The sequence below is a fragment of the Oreochromis aureus genome, linkage group 19 (assembly GCF_013358895.1).
Source record: "Oreochromis aureus strain Israel breed Guangdong linkage group 19, ZZ_aureus, whole genome shotgun sequence".
Classification (NCBI taxonomy): domain Eukaryota; kingdom Metazoa; phylum Chordata; class Actinopteri; order Cichliformes; family Cichlidae; genus Oreochromis; species Oreochromis aureus.
The window spans coordinates 17,337,212-17,357,541 of record NC_052960.1 but is presented as its reverse complement, the minus strand read 5'-3'; the positions used below and the strand labels follow the sequence as shown (position 1 = coordinate 17,357,541).

The following is a 20,330-nucleotide window of genomic DNA, read 5'->3' as shown; positions in this document are numbered from 1 at the left end:
CAGTGGCGGTCCTAGCCTGTTTGGCGCCATGGGCGAACACTCCCTCCGCCCCCCCACACACACACAAACACACACAAAACATATTAAGGATTGTACATTAACATAAAACTGTTGTCGGAACCATACTGAATTTCACCAGAGAAACATACACACACACATATGAAGAGAGAGAGAGTATGCATAGTATGCAAACAGCTACCAAACAGCCATCATAATTCGTCATACAATGAGAACAGGACAAATCAACAATTGACAATGACTAATTAATATTAAAATCTGTAACATAATGTATTGTTTGGAGTTTAGTCTGTTACTCCTGCTATTTTTTACCATTTCTTCTTGGAGCAACTGTAACCCACATAATTTCCTTAGGGATTAATAAAGTATTCTGATTCTGATTCTGATTGTTTCAGGATGACCTGCCATTATCCAATGACGCATCTGCTTACCTGTAATTTTTGCTCGTTTCTCCTCTTCTTCTTTTCTCTTTTTCCTAAACTGAGCCCCTGATGGTTTTGAACTTTTCTTGTCCATCTTCCATTGGTTTTAATTTTGCACTCCAGTATGAACACCCATCCCTCAACCCGAGGATCACCACAACATAACCTAATAGACCTACACCTTAGTTCACAGATTCGCTTTGTCTATGGTTTATTTCTGGGATTTCGCACAACCCAGGATTCATGAATCATGAATACATAATGGGCTTGGATTTACAACATTATAAATGAAATGTGCTCTATTTGGAAGCAGCCAGGGCTCCTCCCCTTTCGACGGGTTGTGTGTGAGACTTTAAATAATCAAACTGTAAATTTTAAATTGTTATTGATCCCTTTACCCCGAGTCCTAAAGTGTAGATTTATTTTCTTACTCTTCTTATATATATTGTTTGTTTACTTGCACTGCTGTAACTGGAGCCTCGTCGTCTCGTTTCTCTATAAACTGGACTGTATGTAGCGGAGATGACAATAAAGTTTACTTTGACTTCAGCAGCGAGCAGGCGCACCGAGGGCTCTCGCGCTCACTTTTCGCACATAGAATTTCGAAAAAACATCGGTGCAAATTATAAGTCTGTATCATGATGTCTGGTGTTTTCGTGTTTGTTGGTTTGTGTTTATTTTGTTTTATTTTGCGAGTTGGTTATTAGATGCTGCTCCAGCCAGCCAGAGAATCCCATGCAGCCCCCTTCCTCTCCTCCCTTTGCCGCAAGCAGCAGGCGCCCGTGTCGCCCGTATCAAAAACCGCTACTGATTACAGATAATATTAAGGTATGTTTGCATGTTGAAGCTAGCCTATGTATTTAGCAGTTATCACCTGAATCCAAAGTTGCTACATAGTGAATAATGAACACTCCAGAGACATTTTCTGAAAATGAACTGTAACCCACTTTAATATAATCTAATGTGAATTGTATTTTGCACTCATAAATAACATTGCTGTTGTTATTTTGTACTCTTCTATTTGGTGTATTGTCCGTTTATCAAATTTACCAGAGACAGCCACTCGCTGCACCACTGCGCCACTCGCTGGTGGAAGTAGAGGGGAAAAAGAACTTGTACGAGCCTGTGAGTGAAGAGAGACTACCGAGCACGTTGGAACAGATGCCTTTTTTAACTTTTATTTTAATGTGATTGTGTACAGCTTCAGTTCTTGTGGATAACATCTACTTTGACCGAGTCTGAATAAGGATTTGGCCAAGTTGTTGTGCCGCGTGGAGACCCTGGCATTGAAAACCCGACGCTGTTAACCTGAGACTGTTGGATCAACTCACAGAGATAAGGAAATGATTCACACTTCTGAACTCTTCACTTTAATCTCTGTTCAAATCCAAGATTTGATTTTACACCGGGGGCCAGGGTTAACATGTGATCCCCAAATAGCGCGCACAAGAGTGGTTAGTTTTCCGGGTTATTTACAAAAGTTGTGCTATTTTTTTTTTTTTTTCATCCAGACGCCTTCAAATTTAAGAGCAAAATATCTTAGCCTCTTTTTCCCGGCGTGAAATATCAGCGCAACGATTAGTAGATTGCATGTCGCAAACGTTATTAAATCTGGTTGTGCGCTTAATTTAAATATTCTCCTCCCTAAGCTCTCTGAAATGCATATGCAACAGGGTCAGCTGCAAAAGTCTTTTTCTCTAACAAGTTTACACCTGTTACAGGCAATCTTGTCACTGCGCTCTCTTTGAAAGTATCGACAGTAATGCTAATTGTACTGGTAACCCACTGAAGTGATACTGAACGTTCCCAACCAGTCATTCTGCAAGTGTAGTGAGTGAGGGGGTTGTGTAAATTTGAATTAATTAAGTTCAGATGTCAGAAGTGAGTCCCACTCATATTGATCGGAGAATCTGAATAGCAGATAGAAGTAATCTAGATTAACGCAAAGGAGCTGTTAACATAACAGATAACCCTGAACTGGACAGGGAGAGATATTTATTTATTCTGGGATTTAGATGCATAAATTATTTTGCATGCATATTCCTGTGTCTTCTATTTCCCATAAACAAGCCAGCACTTCAAAATTCACGCTGGTCTGTTTTTTAGGGCTTCTACTTATAAACTGCTACTGTGGTCCTATAGCTATCTCTAAAATTCTACAGTGCTGCAGAAACTATTAAGATCAACCCCGATTTAAACCATGTGGTTTCAGATCAACAAGACAAAATAGTGGGAACTTACTTGCATGCTCCCGTGTTGACACAGATGGTCCTCACATCATCAGTGGTCGTGAGTTCCTCGATCAATTCATCAAGGTGGACCTTCACAAATTTGCGGCACAAAGGTTTTAAGAGTCCAATTTCATCGCAGACAGAGAGCAACTTTGACTTCAGGCTCTGTGAAAGTAAAACTTGCATTACTGTTCTGACTGAATGATGCCGTTAACAGCTGCAGGTACTCTATCAGACATTTTACCTCTGCAGTGGCGTTTGGTCCTGCAAATTTCTTCATCTTGTTTAAAATCCACTTGCAAGCCCAGCACTTTCCTGGAAGCTACAAGTATAAGAGGCGACCATGCATGTTAGGGTTATTGGTGACTCTAAATAAGACGTTAATTTTAGCAGGACTTTTTCCAGCTTGGAATCATTAAACAACATATATCTTTCAATTATTCCACCATGGTGAAAAAAAGAACAGTTCAAAGGAATCCTTAAAAAAACAAATTTCCAGGACATTCATGCCCAAGATGAGTGTATTCAAACCTCTGACCACAACTGTATCTGTATATTTGTGATATGTTGTATGTTTAGTGCTGTTTATTAATAATAATAATTAAAACTAAGTTTTAAAAAAGGCATGGATGTGAGAGTGAATGTGTGTGTCTCTGTGGCATTCACGTGATGATGATGATTGGCTGCCTGACCACAGTGTACCCTGCATCTTCATCCCAAGTGCAAAAGTAGTTTGAGACAATGGCTCCTACTTGGTGATACTATTATTAATATATAATATATATATACTATATATATACTATTATACAATATATTCACTTGTGCCAGGGCCTTTTTTTACTTAGGTAAACTCTGAATACTTCTACCATTACTGATCATAAGTTGTATTTTTTGTTTAGTCAGGTTGACTTAGAAATTAAGTTGAAATGAACAAGTTCAGATTTTTCACATAGACTGCAAAGTGCCACCCCTGATATTTAAAGTGTAACCTCAATTCTTTAAAGCGGTAACATTAACCCCACTTGCCCCCATCGAGACTTCCATGTCCACGTCCTCTTCATCATCGATGCTGACCTCTATGGTCCGTCCATGGACAGCACGGACTGCGATTCAAACAAGTAGATATGCCTAATTACACTTTAAATCTTAAAGACATGTCGGTGATTCTGCAGTTTCATATCCATTCTCATGCAAACAAGTGTTAAGGTACACACCTGAAAATGCTGCCACAAGGCACAGAAGGAGGAGTGAAGATGTTTCCATTGTAGCCAGTGAGAGATGATGCCTGAGTATCTGTGGTTATAGATGCTTTTATATAGAAAAAGGTGCATGGGTTGCACATGTATATTTCCGAACTTCAAACCACAGTTACCACGGAGCAGAAAATTCACACACCACCGCAACTCCCTACATATTTGGATTTGTCCTTTTTAGTCAGTCAGTGCACTTTCTCATTACCATAAAAGGCATCTTGGGGCAATATTTTTATCTCTTATTTGAAGATTAACGTTTATATGACCATCTTTATTTAGTTTATTTAGTTAAGTTTTGCAAAATCTAATGAACAGTTAGTGTGCTGTCCACATTTAGAGGTGGGCGATGCTTTTATGCACATCACTTTAGAGGTTTTTGTGACTGGGTAACTGTAGAATTTTAGAGAAAACTGATTATAAATTGACTGTAATATAATATATAGATGTGGCATTGTTATTGCTTTTTGACTTGTATTTCACCTATGTAGCCACTGATTAATGGTATATATTATATATATGTAATTTTACCCATAACTTATCCATGAATGTGGGTTTAGATATTTGCCAGTTTTGCTGTCATATAAAATAAAAATAAAATCAACACTGATGTGTACAGGGGTAATCATAACTGTGTGCATACATTTTCTCATCTTGCCTCTAAACGAATAACTTCCTGCAACGTAATGTTTGACGTTATAAAGGTATTTGTGTCCGGTGTGGTGACTCAAAGCTGGCCAAGTGGACTTTCTAAATTTCTATCAGTGATCAAAGGTGAGAACGGTTCATTAGCAGCTCATTGATAGTAAGAAAGGAAGTCTCTATGAAAAAAGCATGCACACCTCAATTTCTTAGCAAGAAGAAGAGGAGTCAACTTCCAGATGGAACATGTGTGGGTTAATGACCTTTATTCAAAGTTATGGCTGAGTGCTCGTTTTAGACTGGGGAACATATTATTTGTCAGAGTTTATTAAAAGTTTTTTTGACACTACTTACACTTTTAGCCTTTTTTTTTATCACACCCGAATAGGCCACAGTTCCATACTTAGTTTCAATGTTAATAATCCCTTGTTAACACAGCTAACATTCTGTGTAAAATTTAGAAATAATTTATAAGACTTCCTTATTGTTCTTATAAATCGCTGGCAATTGCCTAGTTAATGGCTTAGTAGTTATAGAAGATTGTAATTCCTTACAGTGCGCACGCTAAAAAGCAACTATTTAACGGTGAATGTCAGTATCAGTCTCATGATAAGTATACGCGTAGGAAAATTAATGAGATGGCAGTAAAAATGCAAAAGCTTAATATGTTTTTTATTGGGAGGACTAAAGCAAGAAAATATTAACACAGGCTTCTATAATTAAAACAATCAGTTGAAGTTTCTGTCTGCTGTGTGACCACACTGTCGATAAAGAGGTTTGCTTTGCTTGCAGAGGTTTAGATTTTTTTATTTACAAGTCTGAGACCTGATGAACAGTCAGGGATGAAACTGAGAAATAAAAAATTATTTTGCGACGATATATAAAAGTAACTATACTGTCCTGTTTCTGATGGAAGCAAAAGGCAGATTTAGTGTCATTACCTCGGATGTTTCTGTCTATTTGAACTGGCTGTTAGACTGAGTTAATGAAGAATGTATCTTGCATACCCACAGAGAGTGCTGTGGCTGCTGGGTAAGTAGTGATGCACCTGCAAACATTTGTTTGTCTCTGGTAGGTTGCATAAGATTGACTCCCTGTGAATCAAGTTCCAGCTTCAGTTTAAAATGTGATGTGCAAAACACAATACGTACACATAGCTCACCATTGACTACAGCTTCCATATCAGAAACACAAAGGAGGGGAAAGGAATACCTAAAATGAACAACTGCTGCATGCAGCTTACACCATGCATCTGTAATTCCCCACTACCACAACAGCATCCCACAGCACTGCAGAATGAATAAATGACTCAAAGATGGTCAACTTTCATCAGTCAAAGATGTCAGCAAGGAGCTTGGGCCCCATGAGAGTAACATAAGTACTAGTAGATTTTTGAGGGGTGGAGATGCTCAATATGCAGATGGCCAATTGAACTGTGCAACGATGAATTGGTTACAGAGTTTCAGATTAGGGCATATGGTCCGGGCAGAGTGGTTGTTTGTTAAGACATTGATCAGCTTGATTTTTTTTACCGTTTTGAAGATCCTTTGGTCGGCCAGCTTCAGAAGTCTGTCACTCACTGGATTAACGGCCTCCTCATTTTGTTCTTCAAGTAAATACATTTAAAATAGTAAATTAGCAGATCTACTATGGTAACCTTTCTTCAAGGTTACGCCAAAGTAACTTATTTATTTATTTGCATGGGTATAAGCTCTTGTAAAGCTATAGCACTAATAAAGCAGAAAGTTTTTAAGCACTACTGACTTGTGACATATTTAGTGAGATTTACAGGAATTATGAGTGATGGATTTCTCCAAAATAATTTTATTTAGAGAAACAAGATACAGTAAAATAAATCAAATTATCATTTAAAAACTGTATTTTGTAGTTACTGGGGTTTTCTTTGTCTAATATTAATATTAATTTGGTGATTAAACCCTCTGAAACCCTCCAAAGGGTCTGAATTAAAGGAATTCTGCAAAGGTGAGTGGGCCAGTTATCACAAATACTTGATTGCAGGTCTTGTTGAAGAATTGATTATTAGGTTTAGGGGGCAATTACTTTTTCACATCAGACGAGGTAGGCATACCTGAGCCTCAGGAGATGAACTGATGATTGTCCAGGTGCAGAACCAACAAAGCAGCCCCAGACTATCACACTACGACCACCATGTATGATGTTCTTTTTATGAAATAGTGTGTTAGTTTTATGCAGGATGTAACCAAACTTAAACCTTCCAGAAAATTCAGCCTTAGTCTTGTCACTATTTCTTTTTGTTGAATCATAAAGTCAAGTGAGGCCTGCAGTTCTTAAGGTGTTGTTCTGGGTTCTTCATTGACCTCCCGGATGAGTCATTGGTACATTCTTGGAGTAATTTTGGTAGGCCAGCCACTCCTGGGAAGTTTTCTCAACTCTTTCCCCATTTGTGGATAACAGTTCTCTCTGTGGTTGACCTGAGTCCCAAGGCCTTAGAAATAGTAACTTGTCCCATACTTATAGATATCGATGAATTTGTTGTTTTTTAGTTATTTCTTTAGATCACGGCATGATGATCTAAAGAAAGGCATGAGATCTTTTAGCCTGCTTTACTTGCATAATCTGAGCTAAAGGTCTCAGATAAAAAGCTTTCAATATAAAAAACAGTACTCCCTTGTTTGAATGAATATTATAAATGTAAAGTGCTCACATGTCAGTGAGTCACTATCTCTGCAGAGGAAGTTTTAGCTTTCTCACCTCCTCTTTGTGTTCTTTGTTGTGGTCACCTTTCTTGTTTTCATGTTGCTGTAACTGCTGTGGAAAATGCTTCTCCTCAGTTTGGACCTTCAGAGACTTCCATGACCCAACAAAAGCTAAGAAATAAAACATGCTTTAGAAAAGTAGCTGAATTATCATTAAAGTGTAGTAAATATTGGTGCTTTCTAACTTGTGGAGAGCAAGAGAAGGCCGCTGGTGATGGCAGGACTCATAGTTGTCCACGTTGTTTCATCAGAGCTGTTTTCCTTTTATACTCTTTGCAGGTTATGGAGATTGTTTCTCAACTATATTAGGGCTTATTTTACTACATATGTGACTCTTAAACAGCATTTTTTACGTCAACTTAACTGTCAGTAAAAATCAACCCCATTATCAACAACTTTCTAAGAGGTGAGAGGTGAATAAACACATAATGCAATTATTTGCAAATCTCATAAACCCATCTTTGCCGCCCAGCATGTTTGCACTCTGTTTGCCCCTTCAGATCAACATTTTTAATAACATTCAGCTTCTTAATGATCTGAACCACATCCAGCTGTTAATTCTTTCTAAAACTAAAATTCATAGTTTTAAAGTAAAAATTCCCTGGGTAGTGTTGTCAGGTTTTTCTTTTCAACGTCAAAGCTTTTGAGGTCTCGGTCTCCACACAACCACCATCAATCACTACTAGGGGGCATGTTGGACCTCTCACACCACATACTACTTTTCATATTTGCCCACATGTATAATTTAAATACCATTCTATGTATTTTGATTGTAAAGGTTTATGTACCCATGAGGGTTTTATGGGTTAACAGTTGAAAAGGAAACACAGACCACCACCTTCCTGCTTCACACCTATTCAAGCACATGATATGCATGGCCTCTTTCAAACGCACACTTGGCAAATTTATGAAAAGAAAAAAAAGTTTACAAGAAGTCTTGTTGCTGCTGACAGTTAGTGCTGTCATTATGTACATCCGCATATGCATTTGTGAGTCAGAGATGGAGTGTATGTGCGAAATGACACGATGTGAAAGAATTGAAAAGCTAAACCAAATTTAAAAAAGCATGAACGCCCTTCAAATTCTTTTAAAAGTGCATAAATATAGAAATATGTGACAAATACAGTATGCACACTGTGTGTTGCTTAGTGCTGAGCAGGTATTCCAGATCCTCTGCAAACAATGAGGTGAAAAGCAAGCAGTCAAGCTGTGGGACAGTGACCTAAACAATGTGACCATATGCACATGAAAATATCAGTAAGCCCTATTCAATTGAGAAAACATCAACTCAAAACAGACATCGTCAGTTATGACATTTAAGTTTTGGATTGTCTGTGAGTTCATATTTTGTTTTGTTGACAGCATTAAACATTTGGGAGTAGCTCCAGCCAAAGGGCAGATGGAGGAGGTGGCTGTGTTGAAGATATTAAGGTTTTAATTGGGGTTAACAGAATACGCAATCAGAATCTAAGGTGCTGCACTGCAGTGGAATAAATCATATTTTCCGAACAGACTCCAGTTTTTGTCAGCCACTGGCTCGTTGCAGATTCACCAGATAATTACCTACTATATTCTCACATAAAAGAGGTTGGACACTAAAATATGTATTCTTTTCACGTAAAAAGCTGAGAAAAGTTCAGAGCTGCAGTGATTAGGATAAAAAAAAAGAGTTCTAAGTCTTCTTCACACACAAAGGTTATCTATGGAGTTCCGTGGGGTTCTGTGCTAGGACCAAATCTGTACTATTTACATTGATCTTTTCAGCACAGCTTCTTCACCTCTTTTCAGCAGACAGCAGAACTGCAGTTTATCATTTTCGCACGAAATGCAGTTTTTTCTCGTTGATCTCTGGTTCTCTTCTACATCCTGTCCTTCATCGTGTATCCCTCACCTCACCTCAAACGGTTGTTTCTACTCTAATCAGCCACCAGGGGGCGTTGCAGTCAAATATATGAGACCTATGGCGCCCTGCAGTGATGACCTGGTGGGTGTTAGCAATTTCAGAGACAAAGAACAGGAAGATTAGGAAACACCAAAATAGCAAATTGTTTGTGGTTGTCTCAACCTCTATAGTTAGGCAACTATTTAAACATGTGAGCAGATGCTTAATGGAGCTGCTGAAGCCTCTGAATGTGCAATAAGATTCTCAGAATGCAGGAGGTGCATTTACTCTGCTTAGAGATCAGATAGGAATAAACTTGGACTGCCTACAGACTTTAAAAGAGTGTACAGGTTGCATTTTGTTAACAGACTCCATTTAAAGATCGTTTAACATCCATGCATCACAATGTTTTCGCATTGCCAAACTTTTAGCCCCCTCTCTTCCTTATTTTACTTTTTGTCTAAAGTGTTAGTACATTTAGACATTATGTGATTATCCATTAAAAGCAAAGACATGGTCTACACAAAGCAGACACCTCACAAACCCAGTATCAGCGTTTACTTTTTACCTTTTATTTGTATTTGTGTACAAATGCATAAAAGGTATTTGTACACAATCAAAGCTCATTCTTTCTAAAGTGAGAATGGGTCCAGTGGCGCCAAATCATAACCACAGTCACCTCAAGGCGCTTTAGGCACTACAAAACAAGACTTTGGTGTTAAAAGAATTGCTCATTTAGCCTAATTTTTAGCATTAAATAACCGAGAATGCATTAAGCTAAAACGCAACATAGATTTTTTTCTCTGATGTTTGATTGCAACCTTTGAGCTGACAGTTTGGAAACTGATGTGAAGAGTGAGAAAAAGTAAGTGTGAGATAAATGAAACATATCCTCCTAAGCCATTTTCTGATACTGCTGCGAAGATGAATTTGTTTCGCACGCCAAATAAAATGAGTCACAACCATTCACTTCCACTGACAGCCAGAATAAACTGTGCCTATAACTGGGGCCTATGTCAGCTATCATAAGGTGAGTGGAAGGGTACATCCTGAACAGGCCGATGGGCTTGAACCCATAACCTTTTTGCTGCGAGACGAGAAGTCCGACCGTGAAGCTTTTCAGGCAATAACTCTCTGCAGAATACTTTAATAAAGAATTTTATTTTTGTACATATATTATGTACAGTAAAGCTTCCTTGGACATTCAATAAAGCCAAGTTTCAGTGCAGAACAGCCTTTAACAGATATACTATATCTACTCTGATGCAACAGCTTGCTGTAAATGCACTTGGCTATAAACTGAATATGAAGTCCCGCCATGAGAGTCTGTGCTGAGGAGGAGGAAAAGCACACCAGTTAGCACATTTGAAGTTAACACGCTAACTAGAAATGTGTCATTTAGTTACACGTTTTCTCCACAGGCCTTTCCCAGCAGATCAAACACATTGTGATCATTAAATGGTTTGAAAAACACTATTCTGTTCCTATTATACTGCCATACTGTAAATCTTTGATGAAAAATGAAAGAAAATAATAAATCAATGGATAAAATAATAATTTCGAGACAAGTCTTGAAAGTAAAGACGGTGAAAGGACAGTGAAGCTTGGGAGTGTGCGGGCGATTATTTTGGAAGACCACAGAGAATTTCAAACTCTTTTGAAATTACTCCCTTATGCACTTTTTTTTACTTCCTGCGCTTTGCTGTTTCGTACCTGTTATAAGAGAAACACATGTTACTTTTCTTGGAGGAATCTGTAGAGAGACAAAGGACAAACTGGAGGCTTAAATAATCGAATTTTGCAGTAAACAGTTTATACAAGTTCCTCGTACGTGTTCATTTCAGTTTATTTTCCATTGCCCTCCCGTGCTGTGCACTCTGCCATTCAAAATAGCCATCTTACAGCTTAAACTATGTTGCATTTACTCTATTTTTGCTTGGAGCATAATATAAAAGCATGAGAAACTAAATTATTTGAAGGACTTCCATTTATATACTGAAAAATAATCATTCAAGCATGTGTTTGTGTTTTAGGCTTAAAATGTTAGCCCTGCTTTCAAAAAGTAAACAGGCTGGATAAAACTAAGGGGAAATTTAAAAAAACAAACCCCATCTAGGATAAATTTAAATAAAATCCAGTGACACAGTGATCTCCCGTCTCCTTGCAAACAAAAAGCAGTTTCTCATCTCATCTCTCTATTTGATTGAGAGGGAACAAAGAGGAAGGTGCGCTGATAAAACAAGCGCCGCTTTTACGAGTTCGAACTCCAGTTTCTGATGGGGTGAACTCCCTCCAGGTGGCTCGTCCTGATCTCTCTCTCCTGTCTCTGACTCTCTCCGTCTCGGTCTTCATTTCTATGAAAGTTTGTCTCAGATGATCTCCAGGACATCGCAGGGCACGAAGCCCCTCTTCTTTCCACTCTCCACTCTGATGAAGCCGCTGCGCTCGCCCTCGCTGCTCACACAGATCTGAAAGCCAGAAGAAAAATTTTACTTTACCGGCAAACAGGACATGCAGAAAGCAGATAAATCAGAAAAAAGTACCTAGTAAAGCACAAACAGGTCTTACTATGGATCCATTCTGAGTTACTGGAAGGTAAGATGCTGGAAAACCAAAGCCATAATAAGAAAAATCCAGAATGTATATTATTGAGTTGTTTATGATTACAAAGAGTTATAAATTACCTCTTTTTAAAAATATATAATGGTTATCAAACTAATAATCAATTATAGACAGCAGAAGTGTGTTTTAAGGAATAAAGATCATAACATGATCAAGCTTATTCACTCATTGACACTCACAATAGGTCAGAGCCACTGTGTTTGCATGCCTGATCTCAGTACTCCCTAACAGCTTCCCTTGGGATTGAGAGGCTGGAAGGAGAGTGAGTGGGTCATAGGATCATTTTGTGTTTGGTGGTTAAATCTCCACTGGGGGTTGCTTACTTTAAGTCTCCTCAGAGTCCCAACATGCCCTGGACAGCATTGTGGGAAAAAGGGGCCCTGATTTAAGCGCAGCCATTATGCTCCTTTGTCTGCCAAATCCACTTGAGCTCTTCAGTGAATAATTGTCTACAATTGAAGAGTCACTGGAGGTAAGAGGCAATGCGGGAGCTGCAGGAAGGTAATATGATGTCTGAAGAGCTGCTGGATATTATGAATCAGATGCAATGTAGTAGCTGGGGTGTGCTCATGAATTAGATACAGGCCTAATGTGGAAATGTTAATGTCCATAATAAGGTCATTCCTTCCCCAACCCAAAATGAAGATGTTGCACTCTATATGAATCCTGCTAATGTTAAGCCCGAAGACTACTAAAGGCTTCCACAAGTGCCATGAAAAGGACCCATATCCTTACTTTTAAACATAAGAACGACTGTTTGCAGTTTTTTTTAGCATTGCATTAAAAAAATCAGAATACTGGACATAATCCAAATCTGACTTACATAAATTGCAGCTGACCCAAACAAACACTGCCACCAAAGCATGCAGCTCTATCGTCTATCCTTTACGCAGCTGTAGCTGAAAATGTATGACTGTGTTATACGCCTTGATGAAGAGAGTGTACTTGAATCCACCCTGATATTAAACATACACACAGACCTGAGATGTGTTACAGCAAAACATCTCCCATACCTGACCTGATTACAGACTAGCTTGGCTGACGTAAGCCCTGTGTTCCCTCCTAGAACACTTTATCATAATCACTGCAGCTCAACTTTTCTAAGCTTCTCACGTGAAAAGAAGAAAAATTTTTAGTGTCCAGTCGCTTTTATGTGAGCATACAGTAGGTAATTATCTGGTGAATCTACAACAAGCCAATGGCTGTCGTGTCATACCTCTCACATGCTTTCCTAAACCCGTCAGGTACTGTAACTAAATCCCAACTGTGTGGGAAAGTGCAACAACAAACGATGTCATGTGACTTGATTTTCTAGATATTGCTTCATGATGACAGAAAGAGAGTTTGACTGGTCTGGGTCAATGAAGGTCATTTTTTATTTTAATTCAAGCCAACATGAAAATAATCACGGGAACGTGTTTAAACAAACATTATTAACACATTTACATGTAAATACATATCAGCCCCCTATCTTAATCAATTCTGACCATTAAGGACCCTGGAATATACTTAATACGCTTTTTCCTCACGTTTTGGAGAGGCAAAGCGTGAAATGGACACTGTGGACCGGCATGTCTATTACACGTCTTGCCGTTGGACACTTCACTATAATGTCTCGAGATTAAAACAGCTTTTACTCATCCCCCAAGAGGACACATCTGCTCAAGCCTGCAGTACCTGTCCCTCCTTCAGGGTGGTCTGGCCTTGTTCCTTGCAGCCGATGAACGTCCTGTTACACCTGAAGACTTGGTCACCAGCCCGCAGTTGATGGGCAAAGGCTGCTGGGAAGAATCCGATCCTGTCCTCAATTACACCCTGAAAAAAGGAGTCAGAAAACGGCGGGAAATGAGAGGGTTCAAACTTGGCATGATTACATCGAAGCCTTGATAAAAACCGTCCACACACGTTTACTGTAAGTGCTGTTCTAAATCATGTGTTAGGTTCACTATGATGTTTTCACATTGCATGCAGGTGCTTCATCAGGTGCTAATGTTTGCCTCTTTCCTTGGTATCTCTTGTTTAAAGACCAAACTGGCCAGATGTCTCTGTTTATCTACAGCCTACAGAGCACAATGGTGTTAAAATGCGTGATGATTTTCTTCATGGTCTAGTGGCGACAGGCTGTCTCTGTGCCGTCATGCAATCGGCCCTTTCGTCTCCCTAATTTATCTGTCATGCATTTGTGTCCTGAGTTACCTTGTTTTCTTGCTCCTATAATTCACAACCAGACTTATATCATTTATCGGTGTGTTTCTTTTAAGGCTTTTGCTTGGCTTTGTGTAAAAAAAAAAAAAAACTTACTGAAACTTTGCTGTAACACAGTGATGTCATACCTACCTTCCACCAGTCATCATTGGAGTCATCGGCCACCAAGATCCTGTCTCCTGCTCTGCAATACATGAAAACATCCATGAATTATTTGAAAACATAGGAAAAATACTCAAACCCATCACTGATCTGAAATATAATGATCCCTTCGACATTTAGACTTCGATAGAGAGGGTATTTTCACATTTAAAGGGCATGTAATGCCCCTAAATTCTGTTTGCTCCGAGTAATTTTCCTTCATCCATCCAGGAAATGCATGAATCAGTCTATCCCACTGCCCTGTGTGCCATAATTACGAACATCTGTTCAAAGCTACGGGCTAAATTTGACTAATAAAAATCAAAAGGAACAACGCAGCGGTGCCAAGTGTTGGTTTATGTAATTTTCTTCCTTTTACTTCCTTTTGTGATTCAAAAAGGAAAAGATTCACAAAAAAACACCTTTCATGGAAGGTGAGAAACACAAAGTGTCCAACACTGTAAAATCTTGAGAGGTGATGGAAACAATGCAGATTAATGTTTCAATTAGAAGCACGGGAAATGTTACCTTCAAATAATTTAATTATGAAAAAAATGAGCTGTGAAAGTGAGAAGAGGGTTGCTGTGCTGCTAAACAGCAAAAAGATTCGTCATCATTACAATCACTGCGGCCAAAGGTAATCAAGTAATCAGAGCGTGTGGTGGAAAGTGAAACTAATCACAAACCTGTTTTTTTTCCACCCCACTTTAAAATTAAAATGAAATGTGAACTTTCTGAATAAGGAATCAGTTCAATCATCTTTGTTTTATGTGTTTTTGTTTGAGGTATTGATTACAGCCTGAAATAAGCTCAGCTGAGGAAGAAAAAAACCCTCATGCAGGCTTTCAGAAGAAGAAAATAGATTTGAAATAAAGGCATTGGAGGAGTTGGAATACTTGAGATGAATGAATTTCAAATGAAGTGTAACGACTGGAGTTTTTTTCTCGACGAGGGAGGGGAGCGACCCACGACTGTGTGTATGTAGGAAAGAGATGAAAAGAACAAGTGCACTCCTGCTCGCTTGTCCTTAAATCCTCAGAAGATTTCTGCGAGAGCAAGAACAAATGGGCACTTAGGCTGAAGGACTGTTCTTTCCCGAGGGCCTATTTCAAAGTATGACGCCCAATCAGTCATGGTTAAGGCGGGGAGTAAAACCTAGACCCTTCGTTTCAGACTGATAAAAAGGCAGGCCAGACATGTGAAGCTCTGCCTACTTTAAATTACTCTTCAAGTATGTGTGCGTAAAAATCACTGTCTGCTGTCAATGTTAATAAATCTTTGGATACAATTTTTAAATATGATTTTGAGGAAACCTAAGCTGTGTAGCTCTGGGTCAGAAATGCAGCCCTTTCTTTTAGTTCTGACCACAGACCAACCGGTGCTACATCAGGTGATTTTAATTAGTTGTTTGTTAAAACCAAAAACAACTGCTGACATCATGAATCAGGCATGTCTGTAAATGCACAGACAGTGAACTCACAGGCTGTGTTGGAAATTAAACACCAGCTTTTCCCCCCGAGTCTCAGCAACAAGAACAAGTTGACTCAGACTGTCAACTTGTTGCCTTGTGTTTACTGACCTGTACTGCTTAAAATCAGCCTGCGCCAACATTTTAGGAAATACTGTGTTATTTTTTGGCTCTATCGATAGGAAAGTGTAGAGAGCCGACAGGAAAGCAGGGAGAGAGCGAGGGGAGACTCACTGCTCACTGGGCTGAGCTGGCGACCAGTTCAGTTCAGTTCAGAGGGATAGTGTAGAGCACCAAATCACAACAACAGTCACCTCAAGGCATGTATTCTTGTAAGGTAAAAACCCTACAATAACAGAGAGAAACCCCCAACAATCAGATGACACCCTCTGAATAAGCACTTGGTGACAGTGGGAAGGAAAAACTCCCTTTTGACAGGAAGAAACCTCAGGAGTGACAGTCTTCCTGCATGTATTTCATTCTCCTCGCTCTCCTCTGTTTCCACGCTTTCCTCTCTACTCTACTGTCCGGTCAAAAATAAAGGCTAAAAAGCTCAAAATAAGTCTGCTTAGTCTAAAAGTCAGAAATTTGCTTTTCTATACTATCATAACACAATATTGTCTGACTAAGTGTTCAAAATTAGAATAATGCATATGTGAGTAATGTCTGAGGTGATACTTAAGATTGTGTTGATGCCATGGCTGAGCTTACAAACTTATTTGTACTATGAGCAACATAAACATCAATGATGTTATTGAGCTCATAATCCATTATAATTCAAAGGTTATTTTAAAGCATGAAGCACTAAAGTTTAAGTGTCACTGGTTTTGGTACTGCACAAAGTAATGACTGAGGGGAAATCCATTGAAAATAACAAATGAGACTTTGACTTTGAGTCCAATTTGGACACCGTGGGTGACCCGTTAGGTGATCGCTGTCTCGAGGTTTAATTAAAAACTACCAAAACAATAGTCTAGATGGGGTGGTGGTCATTGTGAAAATGGGAAAATGACAGACAAGCTCCACAGTGTAATGCCTTTAGATATCATGCATTTTTTTTGACACTTTAAATGCAGTTTTTGAAATTAGTATTTTGCTTTCATTGATGAAATTTCAAAATATTTGTTTACATTCTTATTACTATTCAAAGCAACCTATTTTAGGACTTCTTCCACCACTAACTGCTAATTACTAAATGTTACTAATTAGTAATTACATTTAGTAATTACTAATTACTAAAATGTCTAATCGGTATGAAACTGTGAACAATACACGAACAAGTGAGGCTTCTGGCATCTGTGCCCAAATTATGCAGGTATCTGCTTCTGCGCTGACCTGAAAAGCATGAACGTCTCATCATTTTAACTACAATAAACTCAGTGTTATCCTTCAGAAACAGCATGTGTGCCTGGTACACTGAAGGGACCCTTTAAAGGATCTATAAATGGACTTTCAAAGACCGTCATACTCTCTGAAGATAAATCTAAGAAGACATGTAACAGATTTGATATTAATAAATAATGCTGGCACACACCCAGGTAACATTAATGAGGCCACACCAGAGAAATAAATCTTTGAGGAGTGTTACATAAAAAGAGGACACTAATTAGTTCCTTTTGTGAATCCATTCTTGTCTCTGAAGACAGTAATTAGTCTATATAAGATAAAAATGACACGAGATAAAGAGAGAACAAAGTGGAATTGAGCAACATGACTTCTTGTGTTTTAAATTTTTCCTTGCAGGTGACCTTTGAGGATATGAGTAAGAGCTGAATTCCATCTGTTTTGTTCGGAGAGTTTAACTTAATTTCAGTGAAGATAAATCATGTTTGGGTTGCAGTGCGTGAGCCTCGTCTTTGTTTTTATTTCTTATTTTAAAGAAAAGAGAAATCTATCTAAAGAAATCACTATATGTCAAAGTCATTTAATTCACAGTCTAAGTTCCTGTGCAGGTGTTCTTATTATTAGAGCACGTGTGCGTGTGTGTGTACGTGCGCTAACCTCATCTCCAGGTCGTGGCTCTCCTGGGCGGTGAAGCTGTACAAGGCCACATACGTGTTGAGCTTGAGGACGTCTTTCTGTAGCATGCTCTGCTCCATCTACAAGACAAAACAAAGCCTTTAACCAATGCAGTCTAACCCTACTTTCTTTGTTGTCTCTTTATTTTCCAGTCATATCTTAAAATAGTCTTTTGGCATTCCCATTAGTGTATTTACAGCACACTGATAGACTGAGGAGCTGCTTAAGTTGCTATACAATCTGTTCCCTTTAATCCTCCATCAACATGAGTGGGAGAAAGATCGGGGGTTTTCTTTTTTCTTTTTTTTTAACAAACACTTGGGAAGTTTAAACAGGACATGGTTGTGGGTGGAGAGGAAGTTCTCAGAGAGGTGTTAGCACAATTAGCAGGGAGATATGCCGCCATTCTGGCGCTATTCACACCTGCTCATAAAACCTGGTGGGTGTGTTTTCCCGTTTCATCACCTTGAATCTGAATCGTGCCTGCTGTGCCCATGAAATCCATCCAAACAATAACTTGCCCTCTTTTTGCATGGTAACAGCAAGGAAAATGCAAAAAAAGGAAAAGATAATAGCTGTTTTAGGACAGCAGGAGACTTTTCTATAATTGTGGCACCTTACAGTAATGACAAAAGTGGGTTTTGGTCTTTTGTGGCTCCCCCAGCACCAGCCATGTGGACTGGAAATGTGGGTGATGGATGAGCTTAGTTATCTGCGGCCACGAGGAAAAGTGCCTCTGTGACCTCTGGGTGAAAACTGCATCAGACAGTGGCGATCCATTACAACTAACTAGGAGCAGCTCACAGGCCTTGTGAGGGTCCCAGTGTTGTGGCAGTCAGGATCAGTGGATGTGAGGTCGGTTTGGGTGAGATAACAACCTCCTTTGCGAGAGAGCTATCAAAATAAGACGCAGGGACAAATGTAAAAAAAGCAAATTATAGATACCACTTGTATACTTACTGTTTATACTTTCATTCATACATCAGTTTTTTTAGCCCTACATCAGGGTCGTGGGAGGTTGGAGCTTGATTGAACAGTCTTAGGGCGAAAAACAGGGTGCTGGAAATTTGACCTTGTTTTAAATTAAATCTGGATCTGTGAATCGGTGAATCTCTATAAACTGTAACCTCAGTTACTCAAATTGTCAGGTCTGTTCATGCACACTCAGTTAGTAGTTTAACTGGAATAGTTCATCTTTTAGCAAAACTTCTGGCAACTGAATAAGCATCTCCTGTTTAGGAATCACTGTGTTATGTGTCATGTTCGTGTTATGCTGGCCATCTAACGAGTATAAGTCGAGTGCTATCTTCAGCTCTGGTGGCTACAACTCCTGTTAAAACAATCCAGCTCTAACTAGGTATGCCACTTGTTGCTGAGTGGGCAAATAAAGTGGGCTATCAGAAAATCTTCATTAAATCAGCTGCCTGCTGCTTAGAGCTAAGGCTGATTCAAAACAGCAAAGCTGCAAAAAATCAAGATAAAAACAGCTGAAAGATACTTAAAGGCTCCAGGTTTGGGGCCTGAATGATATTTATCAGTATTTTTATGAGTTGCTTCCAAATGATGATACATTTTATGTGTCCAGCAGCAGTGAATGAGCAGAGGCTACAACAGTTTAAAAGAAAACAGAGACGGCACCAAGAAAAAAAGAATCAGACCATTTTACTGGCTATTGATCTCTGAGAATTTAACACTAAACCTGAAAAGTGTGAACAGATGGCCATCCTGTCATGTGTTCCCATTTGAGACCGCGAGTCCCTCATCTCAATTTGAAAACGGCTCCTTCTCAAGGGAAGAAGCCGTTTTCAACCTCTTTTTCCTTCCTCTGCTCATTACCCTGCAGTGCCTCCATCTGTCTGTCCGCCAGCCTGAGCTAATGGAGCTGTCGGCTGACAGACAAACAGCCTGCTGCCAGCTGTGCTCGGTCCAGCCTGATAACACTGCACAATGCATTTCAAGCTCTGAAATGGACGACTGGACTGCTAGATTATATTGCAGAGTCGAGGTGTGTATACGTGCATCTGTGCGTGTGTGTTCCCTTGTACGGATATTTGCTCATTTTTGTGTTTGTCTGAGTATCTGTGGTCTTTTTCCATTGTTGACAACGGAGATAAACATGTTAAGCTATAAAAGTAAACAGAATAGATGGCGGCACATAGAAAATATCTACAAAGAGCATCAATACTAAGAACACCTCTCCCACAAATTCCAGCCTGGAAGGAAAAGGCAGAGAGGAGGAGAAGAGTTGAAATATGCCAATGAAATATTCATGGCTGCTCCACAGGGGGTGATAAGACATTCACAGAGGTTTAACCTTTTTCTTTCTCTGGCATGAATTTTGCACCATCAGCACTGCATCTACACTGTGGAGAATAAACAGACCGAATCCAAACACCAAGGTCAAGAGTTGTCTGTATCAGCGCTGGCCAGTGGTCGTGTCAGACCGGGTTTGATTTGTTACGGCAGGGAGAGAAAAGAGAGTGCTCCCCCGAAGTCCTGGGAAATTTAGCAGCGACGATGGAGCCGGGGATGAAGAACGGGCTGGCAGGGTATCAGTTCTCAGGTGAGCCAGAAAGTTCAGGAACTGGTCAATGGTTGTCTAAGGTCTTTAGACTATGCACAGAAAGACTGAGCTCCAAAACAACTAACGCTGTGAAAGCTAAGAGGGAAAATGTGAAAAAGTTCACTACAC

General features: G+C 39.3%; 1 protein-coding gene across 2 annotated transcripts in view; it reads right to left on the bottom strand.

Moving 5' to 3' along the window:
• Positions 1-9,742: 9,742 nt before the first annotated feature.
• Positions 9,743-20,330, bottom strand: part of stac (SH3 and cysteine rich domain) — a 30,298-nt gene continuing 19,710 nt past the window's right edge. For both annotated transcript variants that reach the window (XM_031758372.2, XM_039602966.1), the window contains 4 exons: positions 17,621-17,718; positions 14,143-14,194; positions 13,483-13,620; positions 9,743-11,651 (listed from right to left, as the gene is read on the bottom strand). In XM_031758372.2, coding sequence (XP_031614232.1) covers positions 11,553-11,651; positions 13,483-13,620; positions 14,143-14,194; positions 17,621-17,718 — 387 coding nt within the window. In that variant the 3' untranslated portion in view covers positions 9,743-11,552. The remainder of the gene's footprint in view (positions 11,652-13,482; positions 13,621-14,142; positions 14,195-17,620; positions 17,719-20,330) is intronic.